The sequence below is a fragment of the Gymnoscopelus braueri genome, assembly GCF_963280865.1.
Source record: "Gymnoscopelus braueri genome assembly, chromosome: 16".
In the NCBI taxonomy this organism is placed as follows: Eukaryota; Metazoa; Chordata; class Actinopteri; order Myctophiformes; family Myctophidae; genus Gymnoscopelus; species Gymnoscopelus braueri.
The window spans coordinates 12333200-12356605 of record NC_137616.1 but is presented as its reverse complement, the minus strand read 5'-3'; the positions used below and the strand labels follow the sequence as shown (position 1 = coordinate 12356605).

Below are 23406 nucleotides of genomic sequence, written 5' to 3'. Positions count from 1 at the left end.
TCACCTCAAAGTGTGCAATGATGAATGCTTAGTTATTTCTCATAGTAGCCTACCTTACTTATTTATTTTGAGCTACAATTGCTGCTACAATGTTGTGGAACCGAAATAATTTTACTTTTGTGTACTTTAAGACCGGGAACGCATCTGTGTGCCATGTTTAGATTTCTTTGGCTATTCAAAAATAGCAGATCTACAAGCTCATAGAGCGGCACTGAGTGCCGTGCTATGAGCTTGTAGATCTGCTATTATTTTTTTTTATTGATCTTTTTTTGTGCAAATATTTGAATACATATATATTTTTCAACGGGTCCATCAAATATTTTGATAAATAATATAAATATTTTGTTCCAGGGACCCCCAGAAGTAAAGATTTTAGTTAAAAATGTATATATATTCAAAGATTTGCAAACATTTTCACAATTTATTTTTCAGAAATAGCAGATCTACAAGCTTGCATATCTGCTATTTTTGAATGTCCCAAAGAAATCTTAAAATGACACAGATGCGTTCCCGGTCTTAATGGGTTAAGATGTAAATCTAAATCCAGGAGGTTATATGTAAGAATATATATACAGTATGTACTGCAAAATGAACGTACTGTAACATGATATCGTTTCAGATGGGTGACACTGGAAGCTCCTTTGTTGTCTCATTCCATCTCTGCACAGGCTGGATTTGGATCTTGCTAATTGTGTTGCATGTCATTCGCTTTTTCTTGTCAGTCTTTGCAGTGCTAACACTGTCAGAATAACAGCAGAAACGCATGAAAAGAATCTCTAAAAATAACATGAACAGTTGGTAGTTAAAGAACATCGAACAAAGCAATGTTAGTGCGGTATTCTGAAGATAATTCACAGATTTCCTTCAAAGGACAGAGGCAGGATATCAAATACGTACGCAAAGATTTTTTTTTTTTTGCATTGCTTACGCAGTAGCCAGGCAAATTATGCCCATCCCACTCAAGTTGTGAATCACCATTGATTCACTGAATGACTGCACAGTATATGTAAGCCCTAATTTATTCCAAAATAGCCGTTCTATGCAAGATCGCATCGCAATGCGTTGTGGATCTTGTAGATCTGCTTTTTTTTTTTTTTTTATTGCAACTCTTTGATAAAAATAGGGATACCAGGGGTTAGTTTGTAGGAGTTTGAGGATATAGACAAGCATGCTTTAAATGAATGTACAAAACAAATAAAGACAGATCCTCATCGGAATGAAGACTCAATCAAACAAAAGGATCCATAGTGCTATTGTTCTCGGCCCTCACGTTTTAATGCGAGAATTTCTGGGAACTCAGATTATAGTGCTATTGTCAGTATGTGTGCATGATCACCACTTCAATTTCATCATAAATTCTATTCAATACTGTTCATCAAGCAAGGGAACTTTTGTAATCTTTTACAGGAAAGTGAGCAGTCCATCCCCCCTTTAACATTAAGTGCTGAGGCAAACAGTGTGAAACTGAGGCGCATACACACTGTAAGATCCAGAGTGTTCCTTTAACTCACAGACGGAACCGTTCTGACACTCCTCAGAGTTTACATTAACGCGCTGTATTTGACAGTGTCGGGTGGGCTAGGCACTCGCCGGGAGGCTGCATGTGGCTTCAGAGACAGCGATCTTAACCGCTACACCGTCATTAAACACGAGGGGAATCTCTCTTTCCCCCCCTTCCTGCCGTTTTACTGCAAATCGAGTCCAGTGCATGGCCCCCGGTAAAAACGGTAAACGTCTCACATTTTGACCTTTAATTATACTACCTCCATCTGGTCAAATGGGGTAATAGCGCCGACGGAGAGGTGCGCACACATCCTGAACCACTTAACCCATTAAGACCTGAAGCCGATTCTACAAATGTCTTCTAAATCCTAACAGTTTTCTGAAAAACGTATGTTTCTATATCAGTGGTGCTCAAACTTTTTCATGTCAAGGACCCCCAAAATTCTATGTATTTGGCCGCGGACCCCCATCTCAAAATATGTTGTTCCAGGGACCCCCCAGAAGCAAACATTTGAGTTACAAATGTTTGCTTTAAAAATATATATATTCAAATATATTTAAAATAGCAGATCTACAAGCTCATAGCGCGGCACTCAGTGCCGCGCTATGAGCTTGTATATCTGCTATTTTTGAATAGCTAAAGTGTAAAATAATACTTTTTAGCTCAAATCAAAAAATGACACAGATGCGTTTCAGGTCTTAATGGTTTAAAGCCTAAACACTTTGTCGAAAAATAGGCAATCTACAAGCTCACAACGCGTTCCAGCGCGGCGCGGCGTGAGCTTGTAGATCGGGCTGTTTTCGTCCTATAAGGACAATGCCCATAATAGGAGACGGGACGCCGGGTTGAAAGGGGTTAATCTGGTTATAAAATGTCAAGCCTCCAGTATAGTAAATCATGGGAATGGAAACAAAGCCGTGATGAGGGAAAATATAAATGGGGAAAAACAATAAAGCCTTATAAAGACAAGGAAGGGGAACAAAACTCAAACCCAAACATTTATCCTTTTTTTCCTAGAGGATCCGTCAAGCCTGTTGAAGCCATCCAGACTCAATCAGACGACCTCAAGTGATTCTTTCTTTCTTTTTCTTCTTCTTCTTCTTCTTCTTCTTCTTCTTCTTCTTCTTCTTCTTCTCCACATATTTGTGTTTCCTCGTACATGCCGCGTAGTTAGTTTTTTTCCCAAACGCAAAATCCTGTGGTTTTTGGAAGCTTGATTGCTTAAGGAGGCAAACTCCTTGTTTTACTAGCAGGGTGTCTGGTGTGTACACTTCTGGGACCACTGGAAGCCACGCACGCACGCACACACACACAAACGCGCATGCACACATGCACACCTAGGATAATTCATCTTGTGTTGTCCCGTCCCCGTTCCCCAACACAGCAAAAGCAGCTAAACAATCAGTAAACAGCAGGCTCATTAAAATCCCATTGTGCCCCGTTCTGTACACCTACATCTGTGCGTTCACTTGTTATGTCTTGTAAAGGAGGACGTTGCATCACTCAGCCCCTGGAAAAAGGTGCTTTGAAGGATGAACAATATCTAGCCCCGAGATTCAAAGTGAATCCACTGTAATTGCTTTTTCTAGTACACCTTGATGGTGTGTGTGAGTGTGAGTGTCTGATCACGGTCCCCCACAGTCTTAACAGACATCACCCGGTGGAAGGAGCCACAGTGGAAATGGTGCATATCGTGGCTGTTGCTTGTAGATCGACTATTCTTTATTTTGTTTTGAACTCTTTTTGTTTTGTGAAAGTGAATGCATTGGTTCTGTGGATCTGTAATGTTTGTCATTTCTGAATTGTTTCCACCCATAGCTCATTCACTGAAGTGAGACGTCACCAGACGTATCACTAGGCAGAGATCTCTGATTGTATGCGAGACTTTGTTTTTATAGGGGAAAACTTTTGAAAATGCATTTGAATGCATTGAATTTTGAAAAAAGTTAGATTTGAACCACTTTAACCATTTTTTTGGGCTATTCAAAAATAGCAGATATACTAGCTCATAGCGCATCACTTTGTGCCGCGTTACAAGCTTATAGATCTGCTATTTTAGAAAAATCTTGAAAATGTGTGCAAATCTTTGAATATATATATATATAGATTTCTTTGCTTCTGGGGGTCCCTGGAACTAAATATTTTCAGATGGGGGTCAGCGGCCAAATACATATCATTTTGTGGGTTCTTGACATGAATACGTTTGAGCACCACTGACATAGAAACATTAAAAAAAAGTTTTTCAGAAAACTGTTTAGAATTTAGTAGACCTCAGGTCTTAAGTGGTTAAAGCCAGCACTGCCTCGTTGGCCCTGCTTTCTCTCTGTTGTGTCTTTGTAGCAACAGCAAAGCGGAGAGCGGTGGCCCAGCTATAGCAGTCTTGTGCAGGCTCAGGAGTTTACCTAATTATCTAGCATTAAGTCTAAATGGAAGGCTTCCCTTGCTTCCCTCTCATCCCATGCCACATGGCTACAATGAGGATAAGCCGCATTATTACAAACCGTTAGGCTTTACAGCCACTTTGTCTTGGGGCTGTTCGGCCTGCGCTGATGAATACAGTCAGACTAGAGAGGTACTGTAGGAGTGTATCTACATTCAGGACATGTAAACCAAACGCATCAGAATCACAACTTTATTGCCACATCACAAGATTTTTTTACTTAAGTAAAAGTATCAATACTGCAATATAGAAGTACTCCGTTACAAGTAAAAGTCAGGAATTCAAAATTGTAAGTGCAAAAAAAAGTATTGGTATCAAAATGTATCGCGACGCATTGTGAGCTTGTAGATCGGCTATTTTCAAATGGCCGAAATGTATATAGGGCTGAAGTGATTAATGTATGTTTTGTAATAATAATCAAAATCTGCAAAGTAACTAGAAACTAAAGTTTTCAAATAAGTAGTGGAGTAAGAGTACAATATTTGCCTCTGAGATGTAGTGGAGTAAAAGTACTGAAAACTGGAAATACTCCGGTAAAATAAAAGTACCTCAAAATTGTACAGTACAGTACTTTAGTAAATGTACTTAGTTACTTTACGCCACTGGGCGTAAAAGAGAGGGTGACATTTTTTTTTTTGTGCAAGCTCTCAACGTTTGCAGTTACAGGAAGAGTTAGAATAGGGAATGCGGGAATAGAGAAGAAAGGCACGCGGAACTGCGGGATGTTCAAAAGCGTTTTAAAACATTAAATAAGAAATAAGAAAGACTGAGGCACAGATAACGTGCAGGGATCTCGAAACAGGAAGGCACAGTCAAATCATAGTCCAATACACAAGGCGCGTGATCAAATAATAATACAAAACAATAGCAATGGATAGATGGCACTGTGGAATCTGAAGTGCTTCTTGTGCAGGTGGGAAACATCCCGTTTCATGTGCAAGGTTAAAGAAATGAAAAACAGAGCAGCAGGGTGTAAAATCATCAAACATGAGTGTCAACATGGAGAAGCCGTGAGCCCAAAGTCTTTCAGCCCAGGACCATTCGGATGCTGTGGATGATAAATGTGGAATTCTGCTCTTTCACAAACTCCCAGCAATAAAACAAATCCAAATCCAGTTCACATTAGCAGAAACTGCACCCATAAATGGTCCTAACAATATACCATCTTCTGTAGCAACATGTCATCTTCGTAATTCAGAATCTCAGAGTAATTTTTCACCAGAAGCGTCATTTCAGAAAATAAACTATAAAAAACGACATAAGCCCTATTTTTAAAAAAAACAGCGAAAATGACACATCTACGAGCTCACGACGTGTCACATGGCGATGTGTTGTGAGCTTTTAGCTCTGCTGTGTGAAAATGTTTTGCATGCCCAAAATAGGGACACGAGGTTGAAACAGTGTAAATGTATGTACAAGAATACACGTGTCTATAACATATGCCACATGTCACATGTTCTGTAGATGGATGGGTGTGTGGATTGAGATGCACTCAGCACAGATCCAAAATCAAACGAATCTGCGAAAACGTTTTAAGAGGTGGAGAAAATATGCATGGAATAATTGAATTTGAGGTGACGGTAGATGTGAACGCTAGGGGGTGGCAATTGCTCCTCTCCTGGGACGCCGAATGACGCCCCTGTCTTTTTTCACCACTAATGTTGTCACTACTGTTGTTGTTTGGCTCTGCTAGGGCTGTGTGTGTGTGTGTGTGTGTGTGTGTGTGTGTGTGTGTGTGTGTGTGTGTGTGTGCGTGTGTGTGTGTGTGTGTGTGTGTGTGTGTGTGTGTGTGTGTGGGTGTGTGTGTGTGTGTGTGTGTGTGTGTGTGTGTGTGTGTGTGTGTGTGTGTGTGTGTGTGTGTGTGTGTGTGTGTGTGTGTGTGTGTGTGTGTGGGGGGGGGGGTTGTAGCGGGCTGCTGCTCCCAGATGGTATTGTGTAACTGAATTAATCAAAGACATGAAAAATATGTGCGCTCACATGACGTATCCATTGGCAAACAAAATGTAAAAACTAAATAAATAAATACCCAGCAATGAAGATGCCTTTTTATAGCTGCGACCACACAGCTAGGATAACCCCACTCTCTGTCTGTCTGTCTGTCTGTCTGTCTGTCTGTCTGTCTGTCTGTCTGTCTGTCTGTCTGTCTGTCTGTCTGTCTGTCTGTCTGTCTGTCTGTCTGTCTGTCTGTCTGTCTGTCTGTCTGTCTGTCTGTCTGTCTGTCTGTCTGTCTGTCTGTCTGTCTGTCTGTCTGTCTGTCTGTCCAAAAATGTTTAACCACATGAACCCTAGCATCCCTATCCAGGGCATGTCATTCTGTGAAAATAGGTGAACATTTTTAGCCGATTAGCCAAGTTGTGTGCTTGTAGATCAGTTATTTTCGGTGAAGAGATTTGGTGTAGAGGGAAACAAAGAGGGGGGCTTCAAGTGTCTAAGTGCAAATAGAGAGCTCATCACAGACATGCTTGATTCTGGACCCCCTCCACCGGTCTCAGATGGAATCCCACCACAGCCGCTGTCTCTGCTCCCGAGCCTCACTCCCTCCTTGCATTCCATCTGTCTGTTAAAGATGAGAGAATCAGATTCCCTTACATAGACAACTGTACTGAACAGAAATCTTGGATTTTGGACCAAACGTCAGTGAGAATCATGAATAAACGTGAGACATGAAACAGATGACGGAGGGGAGTAGATTAGAAAATGAACCAAAATAGAGCCTGCCTGATATAGCTTTGGCCGATATAGCTGCCTTTTTTTTTGCCTATTTAACTTTTTGGACAACTACTGTATCTGTAGTGGCAATTATGCAGCCGATGTGAATTGTGTCCCGATTTTTTACTAATAGCACATCTAGTGTACAAGCTGTGAGCTTGCAGATAGTCTATTTATGAACGTTTTTGAATAGAGCGTAAGTGGTTAAAGAAAAAAAGTTTATTTTATATTTACCTTAAATGTTGCAATATTTGGCATTCAAAAAGAAAAACGTCAAAACGTCATTAATCGGTGGTCTAATCAGGATCGGCATCAGAACCTGAAACGGGTCGGGTTCTAGAACCGAATAATGTTGGAGCCGGAGGAGAGGCCAGTAGACCACTCACTGCCTACAGGACAGACAGGGGTGTGTTGTGTGTGTGTGTGTGTGTGTGTGTGCTTGAATGAAAGGGTTATTGTGATGAACATGAGGCTGTGCGGTGCATACACAACCTGCCAGTAACTCCACAAGCACCAGTTTTTATTTACCACTGTAAAGAATGTTCGCTGCTGACCCGATGAAAGATTAAACGGTACTTTACAGTGTTTGTTTATGGTCATTAGAGCTGTCGGGTTGTCTCAGCACACTCCGAGGGCCGCGAACAAAGGCTGCGCTGATCGTAATGCTGGCAATTTCCCTGTTTTTTCGCAGGTCACTGCCAGGGGATTCGCCCCATTGTTGCAGTTTGCCTACACCGCTAAGCTGTTACTCAGCAGAGACAACATCCAGGAGGTCATCCGCTGTGCCGAATTCCTGCGCATGCACAACCTGGAGGACTCGTGCTTTCGCTTCCTGGAGGCCCAGCTGCGCAAAGAAGAGGACGGCCTCCCGCTCTGCCGCAAGGTAGCCGCCGGCGGCGGCGAGACCACCAACAACTCGGAGGACGAGGACATGATGCAGCCGGAGGCGGTCAGGCCTCCCATCACCTCCTCCTCGCCGAAGTCGCGCCGAAGTCGAGCGGACGGCCTCGGGTCCTTGCGTCGGCCCGACAACAACGACGAGTCGCGGCTAGCGGCGTCCGCGCCGGGGGGCTTCGGCCTCGGCGGGTCCCCGGACGGGCGGCTGGACGGCTACGACCGGCACGAGGACAGGTCGTCGGACCTGCCCCGCTGCCCCAAATACAGGAAGTACCAGTGGGCCTGCAACAAGCACAATAACGACACCTCGTCACACACCAGTACCTCAGGTTTTCCAAGCACATTATTAAAGGAGAGCGGCGTGGTGGGCGACTCCTCGCCGCCGCAGGGCCCGGGCCGGCTGCTGCCGCTGACGACCCAAATCAAGGTGGAGCCGCGGGCGGAGGAGGTGGCCATCTCGCTATGCCTGTCCGGGGACGAGCAGGAGGAGGCCAGCAGGGACAAGGACGACGTGACGGCCATGGAGATGGACTGCCCCGCGTCCGCCACCGCGGAGAGAACCAAGAGAACCAAGTCTCCCTCCTGCCTCCGAGCCTTCTTCAAGAAAGGGGCGGACCACCTGCCCGGCCTGCCCAGCGCCCCGCAGCAGCTATTCGCCAACAGACTCGTCTGCCCCCAGGAAGACAAAGGAACCTCTCAGGGAGATCACCACAAAAAAGACTTCGGGCCTTTCGCCGGGGAGCTGGGCCCGTCTGTCCCTCCTTCCCCGCAGGACGTGGACGGCTGCTTCCCCGCCGGCCTGTCGCTCAAGTCCGCCTCCTGCGACGGCGTCTGCAAGCAGGAGGCGGAGCTGGACCGCCGCAGCAGCGTCATCTTCTCCTCGGGGGCGTGCGGCGACCGCCTGGGGACGCCGGCGCACTCCTACCCCGGCGGGAACATCTCGCTGGAGATGGATCTCTCTGAGCACGCGCCCATCAAGGGCCTGTGGGCCGGCGCCAGCCAGTCCCTCCCCAGCACCCAGACGTACTCCCCGGGCGGCGGCGGCGGCGGCGGCGCCACCTGCGTCACGCCCTCCTCCGCGGACCCCCCTCTCCTGTGCCGCCCGCGGCCCAACACCAGCTGCCCAGTGCCAATCAAGGTGTGCCCGCGCTCGCCGCCCTGCGAGACGCGCACGCGCACCTCCAGCTCCTGCTCCTCGTACTCCTACGCCGAGGACGGCAGCGGAGGCTCGCCGTGCAGCCTGCCCCAGTTCGAGTTCTCCTCCTCGCCGTGCTCCAACGTGGCGCGCTGCCTCAACGCAGACCCCGGCGCCGAGCAGGGGGGCGGGATGGGGGTGGACGCGCTCTTCGGCCAGGTGCGTCCCACGAAGATCAAGTGCGAGCAGTCGTACGTCACCAACTCCAGCGACGAGTCAGGCTCCTTCTCCGAGGGAGACAGCATGCAGGAGCGCGGGCCAGAGGTGAGTGTTGTCAAGTAAACTGCTCTCTTACAATCAGTGGTTCCCAAACCTGGGGTCCAGGTCCCCCTTGGTGGGCGCCAAAGATGGGCCTTCTTTTTTAAAGTGGCACAAAATCATTACTTACTTACTTTCATCCACTGTCTGCCTGTATGTTCTAAATGTGATAGCAGTCCAACTTGCCAGTATAGTATTCAAAAAGCAAAAAGGAGGCCCGGACCGATGTCGTAGCGGTCCGGGCAACTAGGCTCTAAAGTAGCCTGACAGCGCGTCGCGGGTTCGAGTCCCGATAACGACGGCCTTTGCTGCATGTCACTTCCCATCTCTTTCCCCATTTCCTGTCAACCATACTATCCTATCAATACAGGCATAAAAAAAGCCCCAAAACAAATCCTTAAAAAAAAAGAAAAGGAAATACGAAAATAGTCGACCTACAAGCTCACAACGCGTCGCATCACGATACGTTCTGAGCTTGTAGGTCGACACAAAAAATATTTGAAAGCTTTTTTGCATGAAAAATCTTACAAAAAATATATATTATAAAGTGTTAAAATGTTTGTGTGTGCACGTGCGTGCACGCTGCACAGGTGTGCGACGTGCTCGAACGTGTGGAGGGCCTCCGCTTTTGTCCCACGTAAGAAGGAGAGAGCTCCAAGGGGGGAAAAAGGTTTGAGAACCACTGTCCTATACCATGTTAATATATAATGTAGCCGTGGCACTCTGTCCCACCTCGGCTAATTAGAACGGCGGCGGACCCCTCTGCTCTCCGGGTTGCATTAGCAGTCATTAAATCATCGTGTAACAGACGCAGGCCTGTTAGGTATGAGATTTACAGCGCCACCAAAGGGCACAGATGTGCTTTGATATTATTAATCTGCTTTATGCACTGCTGGATATCTGGTGTAATGAGTCTGAATGTGAGAGAGATCCAAACGTAGCCAGAGGATTCTCTGAGAGCTCACGCACGCTCACCGGGAAAGGAGGCTTGGTTTTTTCGAGGGATGTGATTGGTTGGAGAGGTGCATGCGTGCGTGCGCATGTGCGTTTGTCTGTGTGTGTGTGTGTGTGTGTGCGTGTGCGTGTGCGTGTGCGTGTGCGTGTGCGTGTGCGTGTGTGTGTGTGTGTGTGTGTGTGTTTCTGAGCCAGAAGGGTCAGGATTCTCTAACCTATTCAATCCGGCAACGCATCTACAAATGTCTTCTAAATCCTAACAGTTTCCAGCAACACGTTATGTTGCTATAATATCTGTGGTGCTCAAAAGGACCCCCAAAATGATATGTATTTGGCCGCGGACCCCCATCTCAAAATATGTAGTTCCAGGGACCCCCCCCCCATGAAGCAAAGATTTGAGTTGCAAATGTTCGCTTTAAAAAATATATACATTCAAAGATTTGCACACATTTTTACGATTTTCCCAAAAATAGCTGATCTACAAGCTCATCGCGCGGCACTCGGTGCCGCGCGATGAGCTTGTATATCTGCTATTTTTAAATAGCCAAAGTATAAAGCAACGGTTATAGCTAAAAATCGTAAAACGACACAGATGCGTTTCCCGGACCGAATGGGCTAAGGGACAGACTGGCCTCTCTGATGTTATTGCCCCGCAGCGCAGTGCTCTCTCCACCCCCACGTCAGTGCCAGCCTAACCCTTAACTAGCTCATGTCAGCCCCCGCCACACAAACCCCTGACATCTATAATCCGCCTCTCATAAATACGCTCGTGATCATGCTCATGGTTCGCTATAGCACAGGCCATGGCATTGGGCACACTGACATTTGTGGTTGATCACCAATTAGCTGCAGTGTGTCGCTCTCGCTTTGCGAAGGTGTATCGCGTGTCACAAAGAGCGTTCAGCCTTTGAGTTATTGCCAGTGATACTGTACGTACGCCTGTCACAATTATTACATAATCGTGCATATTTTTGCATGTTCGTTAGAATCGTTTCCATTCATCTGTATATAAAAAACATTTGGATGAAATGGACATGTATGTCGTATCCATATTTTTTTTGTGGGGGGGATCAAAATCTCCGAGTGCCGCGCTACGAGCTAGTAGATCTGCTATTTTTGAAAAATCTTGAACATTTGTGCAAATCTTTGAATATATATATATATTATTTTTTTTAAACAACATTTTTAACTCAAATCTTTGCTTCTGAGGGGTCCCTGGAACAACATATTTTGATGGGGGTCGGTGGCCAAAAACATATAATTTTGGATGGTCCTTGACATGAAAAAGTTTGAGAACCACTTTAAACAAACATAAGTTTGTTTAAAAAAAAGAAATAGGATTAAGAAGACATTTGTAAAGATTTGCACACATTTTCACGATTTTTCAAAAATAGCAGATCTACAAGCTCGTAGCGCGGCACTCGGTGCCGCGCTATGAGCTTGTAGATCTGCTATTTTTGAATAGCAAAATAAATCTACAAATGTCAGAGATGCATTCCCGGTTTGAATGGGTTAAGTAAATTCTTCCACCCCGGCTGGTGAGTGGGCAGAGAGGTGTGGACGTTCTGGTGAGCAGACTAACAGCGCTCAGTAGCACACACACACACACACGCTACAGTGCTGACAAGGATAGATGGACGGCCAATCCTCTAATCAACATCCCACTAATCCTGGCAGGCCAGACGTACTACTCAGGGCTGCCCGCTCAGCCAGACGACTGTTGTTGTTTACTTGGGGAAAGATCAGTGCATGGGACAGACTAAACAGGCAGTGACAGTCACTTGTGTAACAGTTTAACGCCTTTCCCTTTGCCAGGGGGAAAATGAGAGACCCAAAACATTTTAAGGTGTTGACAGGATATAACGCTTTGATGCCTCGTCTCGATTTCACCTTCAAAAATGACATTACATTTACTGAGGGGGAAATGAATGGAAATTAAATGTGTTCATTAGAAGAGCCCTGATACTGATAAGGCATTAGGGTGCATACCACCACATGGGTGCAATATGCCCTGATCAGAGAGTCCCCCGGATTGATTCCCGGCTGGCCCGGGACCATTGGCTGAATGTCTTTCCCCCTACTGTCTCTCTCCACAGTTCCCGTCTCTCTCTCTCACCACTATCGTTGCCTTAAAGGCTTAATAATGCCCTCCCAAAATAACTTGTTGGGGGGGGGGGGTGTATATCCCTGATAATTAAGAGCTCAATTTCACAGCGTGAAACGTAAATGAAAACTGTAGGTGTTTAACTGCTCGCAAAACGAGAAAGCAGGTAGGCTACACAGAGAGTGTTCATTTAAATATGAGTACTTTCGGAATTAACCCATTCATTCCGGAAACGCATCTGTGTCATTTTAAGATTTCTTTGGCTATTCAAAAATAGCAGATATACAAGCTCATAGCGCGGCACCGAGTGCCGCGCTATGAGCTTGTAGATCTGCTATTTCAGAAAAATCTTGATGTTGTTTGCAAATCTTTGAATATATATATCTTTTAAAGCGAACATTTGTAACTCAAATCTTTGCTTCTGGGGGGTCCCTGGAACAACACATTTTGAGATGGGGGTCCGCAGCCAAATACATATAATTTTGGGGGTCCTTGATAAAAAAAATCACTGGTGTCTTCCAGAACGACTTACCATGACGAGCAAAGCAAGTTGAGATTCCTTGTTCAAGGAATTCAAGCTCAAGGACAACACAGAGAGACATGCTGGACCGTTTTGGGTTTCCACGTGGTTCCGACCTCTTAACTGCTAGTGTCTGTCCTTTCCATCCCATAATTACACTGACTGAGCCCATGTTTGATTTGAGGTGCAGAGCACAGAATTCGTTTTGATGTGCCTGTTCTGTATATGGAGGAGAGGCGAAGGTGCTCTGCTTCTCCTGGCCTAAGTGCACAGGGGGTTCAGAGAAGAAAGAGAGAGAGAGAAAGAGAGAGAGAGAGGGGGGGGTGGATGAGAAAGAGAGAGAGAAACTGGTGCGTTGCCATGGTGATCAGATCCATAGAGCAAGTCCCCCTGCACTTCACGAAGGAGCCTGATTTATGCTCCGTCGCGCAACGGTGCCGCACGCGGCGGAAAATAGCCGACCCACAAGCTCATGACGCGTCTCGGAACGAGACGCGTCGTGAGCTTGTAGGTCGGCTATTTTCGGGGCGCGCGGCACCGTCGGAGCGACGGAGTGTGAATTCTATGAAATCCGGACTAAAAGGGCTGGAGAGAGATGACAGGTTCGTTGCCTCTGACCGCGGGGAGAATTGCACAAACGCTAACACACACACACACACACACACACACACACACACACACACACACACAGCACAGCACAGCCACATATAAAAGAGAGAGAGAGAGAGAGAGAGACCCGCTGGTGATGTGTAATTATTACCTTCATAGCCACGCTCCCAGGCATGCGTTTTAGATTTATAGACCTTTTTTGGAAAAGGGGGGCCCCTGCCTGCCTGCTGAATGCTGCCGCCGTGTGTGTGTGAATCACCAACCGGATTGATTTACACAGAACTGAGCTGTCACCAAACCCATGGAGACCTGCCCCCACCAACCACCCAAAAAATGACTCAGAGACATTTCACTTCCCTTTGTCATCCATTTGTGTGTGGGTGTGTATGTGTGTGTGTGTGTGTGTGTGTGTGTGTGTGTGTGTGTGTGTGTGTGTGTGTGTGTGTGTGTGCGTGTGCGTGTGTGCGTGCGGGCGGGTGTGTGTGTATGTGTACAGGGCTGCAACTACTGAGTATTTTAGATTATTCTATCGATTACTTTGTAGATTAATCAGATAATCGAGAAGCCTTTTTTTCATATGAACAAATCAACATGAAGAAAACATTAATTGATTTTTATAATCGATTACATCGATTAATCTGATTAACCACTTAAGCCCTATTTTATACCTTGTCCTGCAACAGTGTCGATTAAATCGACAATTCGATGAACTGTTGCACACCACATGCGCACGTGCTTGTGCTCGTGCGTGCACATGCGTGCGTCACAGGGCACACTGCCGTGGTTGGCGCTCCATTACCACGCACAATATCCTGCTGTCCAAGCTGTATTGACTCACATGCAGGGTTATCTTGCCAGCTTTCCACTGTGTGATATCACTGGGGCCGCTGATAAGATTTATTATGAATGAATGTTTCCCAGGTCTCCTTGCCGCCGCCCGATGCTGTTTGTTTGTGTTTTTTTTTGTTTTTTTCCGTGGTCTTATAGCGGAGGTCAAGGCAAGGTGCTCACAAACGTGATTAAAAGGAAAGAGTGACGGTGCAATACACAAGTTCACACTTTGTTTGGTGATATCTTTGTCCAGTTTTTTATGTTTTTTTTATTGAGTGATTTCAGGTCGTGTCTTCTCTTATAAATCTTGTTTTAACCTGTTCATGTTTTTCATGTGTAGTGGAGCTTGACCGGTGCATCTATGCACACGGTGACAATTAAACTGAATGTGAAATGAAGCTCAGTGTCAGGTTACCCGATCCTCCTTCCGCTCCCCTTTTAGCCTTTATCTGCTGCGGTGGTTCCCAAACAGTGGATCGGGACCCCATTCTGGGTCCCTTTCTAACGTTTTGTATAAAAATACAAATAAAGGATTAATATTGAAAAAGATTTCCCCCCCAAAAAATGTTTCAAAATTTGAAATAAAATGGGGGGAAAAGACAAGCTATGATCGCATCGCATGTGACACTTGTACGCTCTTAGATCAGCTATTTTCACTATTAAATAGGACTTAAGTGGTCACATTTTTTTTATTATTATGATAATAATAATAATACTTATTATTATTATCATAATTATTACTATCAAAAAGACGTAGAACATGTGTAGAACAGCAACCCTTATATCAAGCTTACTATCTCCCTAGGCCAAGGGGGGGGGGGGAGGAGTGGTAGCTGTTTGGTTTCCCACGAGGGAGACTCAGGGTTTGAATCCAGGTGGTGACACTGGGGGCTCCTCCAGGATCAAGTTGCTCCATGGAGGACCCATGGAGGTGGCAGGCCAAAGGGGGGTGAATGAATGCAAAGCCCAGAGAAGCCTAATGTTTCCCCCCCTCGGCCAAGGGGGAGGGGGGGGGGGATTCCCCTTTGGCTGATGTTTGGTTTCCCAGCAGGCGTTCGTTACAACACCTGAGCAGTGGGGAGCTCTCTGTGAACGTGTTGTGCGCGTGTGTGTATAAAGGGCTAATTCAGACATTACAGAGATGGCGGTGTCGTGCACTGAAATTAGCTCACAGTGAGCTTGTAGATCGGCTATTTTAACCTCTAGTCTCAGAGAACCGGACTGGAGTTACAGCTGTACTTTTATGTACTTTTTTCCCGTCTAAATCTACAAGCTCGCAACTGCGTCGCATTGTGAACTTGTAGATCAGCATGTCCCCCCCCCCCCCCCCCCAGAATAGTCATGCTGGGGTTCAAGTGGTTAAAGCGCACAACATATAAACCGGGCTTAAAAAGAGTTCCATCTCGTCGCGAATTCTTCGGTCTGAACTATAGGCTTAACACATAATTATGTGGCTCGTGCAAAAGGCACATAACAACAAGCACACACACCACCCCATTGACGGAAGCGGGCTCTTCCCCCCCCCCCCCCCACAGACCACCACGTGACTCGGGCCACCTTCGAGCGACTGCGCCGCTTTGGGTCAAAGCAGGCTCCGGTTTAACAACTTCCTTCCCGGTCCAGGGGGAATCATTGTGTCCACTGAGTTCAGTCAGTGAACTCACTGGACACACAATGCTATTTTTATCAGCGCCTGCCCTGCACTGCTCTCCCTTATTTCCAGTGAAGAGGGGGGGTAAGCTACTTTGAAAAAGCATAGCTTTCTTTGTCAAAATCTGCCAATTATTTCACACTAGTGGAAGCTGTTGAACTACAGCAGAGCAACGCTTGGGAGAAACGCTAGTTTGGTTACCTAAAGCTACTTGGGAAATGGAGTTCAAATTACATTGTAAAAAGAAAAGATCAAATTGACAATGTACACTACAGTATGTGATATGGAATTAAAAATGGACATGCCAGCAGAAAATACCACTCAATTTGGTTTATCGCTAAAAGTGCCCACTTGTTCACAGCTCATACATAAACTAAAATAATAATATACCCCACTGGTCATGGGAAAGCGCAAAGAATGTCAGCTTAGGTTTTGTATACAAGAGACTTCCAGAGACTACATGCATGGGGTTTACTCAGCCAGGTAAAATAGCATGCAACATCTACAGTTGTTAATACATTTGTTAATAAATAAATAACAATAATCAACACTTACTCTATGACTAATATTCAAGTTGATTTGACAAATTCAGATTCAAAACATTCTAAAACTATAGCCTGTCAGATTCAAAACATTATAAACTATATATCTGACAAACAAACTAGCTGGCAATCCAGCTTCCTGGAATACAGTAAACCTGTCCTAAACAAAACAGACCCATATGTCTGTTCACACGGACCAAAATAGCAAGGATGGCTAAAAAGAAAGTAATTTAACTACTTGAATCACTATGCAAATATGAATGTGTAGTATTGTGAAAATTGCCTGCACTACATTGCAACGTGTTGTTTGAGCGTGCAGATCTATTTACGCCATGCGATACCATCGTACGGCAGTCTAAAATAGGGCTTAACCACCTAAACCCCAGCATCTGTATTGTGGGGGAAACTTTAGCAGAAAATAGCCGATCTACAAGCTTGCAGATCGGCTATTTTCAGCGAAGATATCAGAGAAGTCACTAGTATAGAGCCCTGAGGGATTCCGATCAACCAAGTATAGGGTTTAAGTGGTTAATTACACGTGGTTCACTACTCTCCCCGATAGCGTCTGTATCTGCCGCCCTGCCGTTTACTCTGCAAACACCATCCAGAGAGCAGCTCTCTCCCTGGGCGCTGAGCTTGTTTGTACAGCCCCTACAGTCAGGTTCAGAGGGGTGACTTGGGGAAAAAAAGAGAAAAGAGAGAGACCCAGGAAGCATGAGGCGGCATTTATTTCACCAGACCAGCAGTAGTTCACCAAACGTTTGAGCTCGAGACCCAAAAGAGAAATTTGGTGTCCTCCCTGGACCCAAACGTACAAAATTTAAAATAATTATAACAATAATAATAACTGTATTTATAAAGCGCTTTACAAAAACACGATAAAATACGTCAAGATAGCAGAAGGAAATAAAACAGTAAAGTTAAAGTTCGATAAAAGAAATGAAATAAAACGTATGCTGCATCGACATGTAAGAAGTGCACGTTTGTGTGCATAATGAATAAATAATATAGTTGCTGTTGGGCAGAATCTATGTTTTTTCATAAATTAATGTTCTACTTTGTCATACAAGTGTGTCATGCAAAAGTAGCAAAAATAGCAGATCTACAAGCTCACAACGCTTGTAGATCTGCAATTTTTTGCTTGCCCCCCCCATTTCTAGAAAAGTAACATTTTTGGACAAGGTTTCTATCCGACAGCAGTGACATTTCTTTTCTGTTCGGGCGGCATGCTACATGTGTGAAGAGGGACCTCCAGCATGACTGCCACTGTTAAAAAAAAATTAATGGCTTTACGGCCGTGTTTGAACGGCCTCTGAGCTGTACCCAACGTTAGGTCTCTCCGTCAATGAGGTCAAGAGATCAGAGACATTGACTGGCTGAGAGGTCAGTCAGTGTGTGACTCTTTCAAACCACCCACACACAGTGCTTTGAATACTGCAACAAAATGAACCTCACAGTGACGAGGAGAACATAGCCACTTAAACCCCTATATAGGTACTACTAGCCTCGCGTAGCCAGACTATATCTGCGTGGATATGACTGGTGCTTCTATGAGGACGTCTTTTTTCCAAGGGGGCGGGATCAAAACAATGGCTCTGGACGCAATTGGTTAGACCTGCAACCAACTAACAATTACAGTCTCCCATATTTGAATACTGGGCCCTGATTGGTCACCCCAGACTTCAGGAAATGGATTCACAAACGGAGCGGTGCCAGACCCAAATCGGCGAGGGCAATTTTTTTTTTGCACTGGCAGATTCGTCTGGTCCCAGGCTAAGGTACTACAGGGCCGGTGCTAGCCGACAACGGCGGGGAGGGGGGCGGGTGCGTAAGTACAGTGATTTTTCATTGTTTTATTTTTCTATTTTTATGACAGCAGCTGAAGTCCTTGTCATGTCTGTCTGTCTATCAGTCCCTCCTGGTACTGTACGCACAACACCACTGACCACTTTCTTAACACGCTGAGGAAGGCTTTACGCCGAAACGCTTTTCATTCAAAAGTACCAGAAGGTTTTTTTTTCTTTTTACCTGGCAGTCTTGACTGAGGGGGGAAGAGATGGTCCGGTTGAGGGGGCCTCACGCCCTCCCCCTGACGCCAGGCCTGAGGTACTATGTGTTAATATGTAGATCATTTGTTTAGTTTTTTTCTCCCTTCCCCCTTGCCTCCCCTTCTTCTTCGTCCCTTTCTTTTTGTTATGGAAATAACTAAAACGATGGAGCTTGCACAAAAACGAATTTCACCCACTGTTTTACACCTGTGATGTGAAGTTGATTCTGATTCTGATTCTGATACTCAGTTGACTCAGTTGACTGGAGTCTATACCCTCTACACGCCAAATCTCTAGTGATCTATAAGCTCACGATTTGTTCTTTTTGCCAAAAGTTCGCTCCCAGAATAGGAACACTAATGGTACACTGTGGTTCATTTGGTTAACTGGGGTCCGTAAGGGTCAATTTTCCCCTACTAACACTCAGGGTTTTATACTGTGCAGTCATGTCGATTGAGCATCTCTTAAGCGAGTCTATTCAGAAGAACGCATTTGTGTTCTCGTTTCTCTCCCTCTCTCCCTCCCTCCCTCCCTCCCTCCCTTCCTCCCCACTGTTCTGCATTTCCCTCCTTCTCCTCTTGCTTGGTTACTTTCTCTGTATCTCTTCCTTCTGATTCCTTCTGCTTCTCTGTTTTTTGTGTTGCCTTTCTGCTCTCTCTCTCTCTCTCTCCTGTGTTTCTTCTCGTATTTCTCTTTCCCCCCCTCCCCCCTTCCCCCCCTCCTCTTATCTCTGTCTCTCGGTCTCTCTCTTTCTTTCACTCTCGCTTCCCAGTGCAGTGTGGGGGCGTTAAGCTCGTTTCTAAAGCGTAGCGTCTGGCGGTTGCAAATATTGATCGCTGCTGAGAGCAGAGTGGGAGGAGGAATGAGGAAGCAAGTCCTGAGAAATCAGCACAATGCTCTTTATCAGGCCAAACATGAAACAGAACCAGTGGTGTGACAGGAAGCTCTCACAAGGCCAAATCAGTTCCGCTATAATACCGCCGTGCAGCACAACAGATCCTTTGCTCTATTCCACTGATATGATGTGTCTTGTGGTCTATATATCAATACATGTTTCATGTCAAGGACCCCCCAAATTGATGTACTTGGCCACGGACCCCCATCTCAAAATATTTTGTTCCAGGGACCCCCACCAGAAGCATTATATATATATATATATTCAAAGATTTGCACACATTTTCACAATTTATTTTTCTAAAATAGTAGATCTACAAAGCTTGTATATCTGCTAGTTTTGAATAGCCAAATAAAAATCTGTATTTGGCCACGGACCCCCTCTGAAAACATTTTCTGCCAGGGACCTCCCGAAGAAAAGATTTGTGTAAACAAATTAAAGAAATTTCCAAACATTTTCAAGACTTTTCAAAAATGGTAAAAAATAGCAGATGTACAAGGCACTCACAGCGCATCATAGTCAAAGTATAAAATATGGATAAAGTGGTTACAATGATTGCGATGCTATATTAACTAATTTATCAGGGGACCCCCCCCCCCCCCGCCCAAGGAACCCTGGGAGTCCCTCGATGAGCAGTAGATATTTTCAATATAGAACAGAACCAGACCGATGTATCGGTTTGGGCGACTTATCATTGTTTGACTTTTGTGATGATGATGATTGGAAAATACAGTGGCCATCCGAGACTGTCTGACAAGCTCCTGATTGACAAGCTATTTTATATACATGGTGAATGTACAGTAGAAGCCTTCGTTAATGATTATTTCCTAAAAAGAATTACTCTTAATACTAATGAGCTCCTTCTTAATGTTATCTCCTCCCAGGTGAATGCATGGGGTGAGGCATTGTTTATAGCTGGAGATAAGACAGAGTGCGTATAGCCCTGGGCCCTGTATGGACTGCCCTGAGTGCAGGAAATGCAAGTGTAGGCAATGCAGGTCAGAGCAGGTCAGCCAGACTGCATGTTAGCATCTGCAAATGAGACTACACAGCAGTGGTGTAAAGTAACTAAGTACATTTACTCAAGTACTGTACTTAAGTACAATTTTGAGGTACTTTTACTTTACTGGAGTATTTCCAATTGTCTATACTTTTACTTCTACTCCACTACATCTCGGAGGCAAATATTGTACTTTTACTCCACTACAATTATTTGAGAACTTAAGTTACTAGTTACTTTGCAGATCAACTATTACATTATAAAACATACATTAACCACTTCAGCCCTATTTTATACATAGGCTATTTGAAAATAGCCGATATACAAGCTCACAACGTGACGCGTTGTGAGCTTGTAGATCTGCTATTTTCAATATTCTGTTTCCAAAATGTATTTTGGCGAGCCTTGATGGTGTCGTAATGCCTGATTTTACACTTGGTTGCATGCTGAAAATAGCCGATCGAAAATAGCCGATCGCGCTGCTTGTAGATCTGCTATTTTCAGAGCGCAACACCCGAGCGCAACCAAACATAAAATGACTTGTCTTTTAGTTCTACTGGATCTCCACTAGTCCCTCACTCAACAACATTGAATTTGTTGACGAAATTGTCAATATGGTTAGTCTTAGTTTTAGTCATCATAGCTTAGTTTTTATTTCGGTTTTTTTTTCTTCGTTTTTTCGTTTTCGTCAGTGAAAAAAGGTAGTCAAACGAAAAATGTTCGTCATAGTTTTAGAGCTTTGTGATTGGTTCACAGCTGCAGTTATCCATCCAGCCATCCCAGCTTGCCATAGCTGTTCCTTAGGACTAGGTCACACTGGGTACCACTTCAGGATCACTTTTCAACGTGCAGGGTAGTCCCATACTGATTTGGTAAAGATAAAAAAAAATCAACCGGAGCCCAACAATATACGAGCTATTTTTCTTTCTTTTGTAAGTTCATTGTGTTGTTTTTTTGCTCAGCACTTGGCCTCTTCTGGGTTTGGATGTGTGTGTTCTTTCTCAACAACTGATAGAGAAACAAGACAGTGTTACCATTTAAAACACTGAAAACATGATCAAAAACGTTGTAACGATGGCAGGTGATCCATCAGAAGCCCGGTTCTTCCCTGTTCTGCCCCAGTGTGTCCTGTGACTTGTGATGAAATGCACACGCACAGGAAGAGATGAAGAGTTCTAGCTGGTACATACAAGATGAACATTGTATTTGCCAGTGCGAGTTGACAATTGTCTTCTAAACATTTGTATTATTATTATTTCAAAATATTACAAAAATATATATCCAGAAATGTAACGTATAAGAAATTGTGAAAATTGCAGATCTGCAAGCTCACAAAAATAATTCCAGAGAAAATTAGGAAGAGCTCCCTGGTAACAGACAAGCCCTACTTTTTTTTTTCTTCATTTTTTTTTTAACTCCGGACCCCATTTGCAGCATAATGACCCAGTGAAAGGGAGAGTGAGGGAGGGAGGGAGGGAGGAGAAGAGAGGGGAGGAAGGAAGAGGGATCGAGAATGAAGAGAATGGCTGGGGGAAAAAAAGGGCAGCGGCATAAATCCGGACAGTTGGGAGTGAATTTATGACCAGATGGTGAAGCGTACTCTGTCATCTCAGCCCTTGATGCCAAACTGGTTCTCCTGGTGGAGTGACTAAATATAGACTCACCGTCCCCCCCCACGTCCCCCACGTCCCCCCCGTCCCCCCCCCCGCCCCGCATACGACTGACTGCTGAATGAGGGGAAGAGAAAAGAAAATGAACCACACACACACACACACATACGTCTGTATTACTGTACTTGCGAGGACATGGACATTTTAGGACGGTCAATTTTCTGAATGCACTTTAAACTTTTTTGTTTGTCCATTTTAACCCTATAATCCCAAAAGCCTAAAATAAGCCACTATACATTATTTTCGGTGTCGGCGACACCGGCGCCTAACTAAGTAAATCAGGCATTCTCTTGTGAGGAGGACCATGAAAATCGTCCTCACAATCTCCACATATAGTTTCTCAAATGCCGCTATACTTGTGGGGACATTTGGCCCTTACGAGTAATACAAGTACACACACATAGACGGAGTTCAAAATTTACTTGAGTAAAAGTACAAAAGTATTGGTATCAAAATGTACTTAAAGTACCAAAAGTAAAAGTACTAAAATGTTTGAAAATAGCAGATCTACAAGCTCACAACGCGTCGCGATGCGACGCGTTGTGAGCTTGTAGATGGGCTATTTTCAAATAGCCTAGGTATAAATTAGGGCTAAGTGGTTAATGTATGTTCTATAATATAATAATTAATTTGTAAAGTAACTAGTAACTAAAGTTTTCAAATAATTCTAGTCTAGTATAAGTACAATATTTGACTCTGAGATGTAGTGGAGTAGAAGTAAAAGTACTGAAAACTGGAAATACTCCAGTAAAGTAAAAGTACCTCACAATTGTACTTAAGTACAGTACTTGAGTAAATATACTTAGTTACTTTACACCACTCACACACACACACACACACACACCTTTGCCCACACACCTGCCCCCTCAGTGCCCAGCACTCTTCCTCCCATCGCCGGCCCGTTTACACCAGCCCTCGGGCCCCGTGATTTAATCGCCAACAGAGTCATCTTCTCCTCCGCTCGAGACGGAGCTGGCAGCTTTAGTGTGATAGTGTTTTATGGCTCCCCCCTCCCCCCCTCCCCCCCTCCCGCCCTCCCGCGCGCGTGGCTCCCTTTGATGCTGGAGTAGTTATGATGGTGATTGTGGTACAGCGAGAGAGAGAGAGAGAGAGAGAGAGAGAGAGAGAGAGAGAGAGAGAGAGAGAGAGAGAGTGAGAGAGAGAGAGAGAGAGAGAGAGAGAGAGAGAGAGAGAGGAGAGAGAGAGAGAGACAGAGAGACAGAGAGACAGAGAGAGAGGAAGAAGAGAGAAAGAGAGAGCCCGCTTGTGGCCTTGAAAGCTCCGTCCATTATTTATTCATGTGTCTGCATGCAGATGTCAAGTCGAGATGAGAAATAGGGCTCCTGGGCCGAGATAGATAGAGAGAAAGTGAGAGAGAGAGAGAGAGAGAGAGGGGGGGGAGAGAGACAGGGAGAGAGAGAAGGGAGAGAGAGAGACAGAGATAGAGAGGGGAGAGAGAGAGACAGAGAGAGAAAGAGGGGAGAGAGAGAGACAGAGAGAGGGGAGAGAGAGAGACACAGAGAGAGAGGGGAGAGAGAGAGACAGAGAGAGAGAGAGGGGAGAGAGAGAGAGACGGAGA

General features: G+C 45.0%; 1 protein-coding gene across 1 annotated transcript in view; it reads left to right on the top strand.

Annotated features, from left to right (window-relative positions):
• Window positions 1-23406, top strand: part of bach2b (BTB and CNC homology 1, basic leucine zipper transcription factor 2b) — a 160556-nt gene that overhangs the window by 130023 nt on the left and 7127 nt on the right. Inside the window, 1 exon segment of the mRNA XM_080452551.1 lies at window positions 7345-9009. Coding sequence (XP_080308677.1) covers window positions 7345-9009 — 1665 coding nt within the window.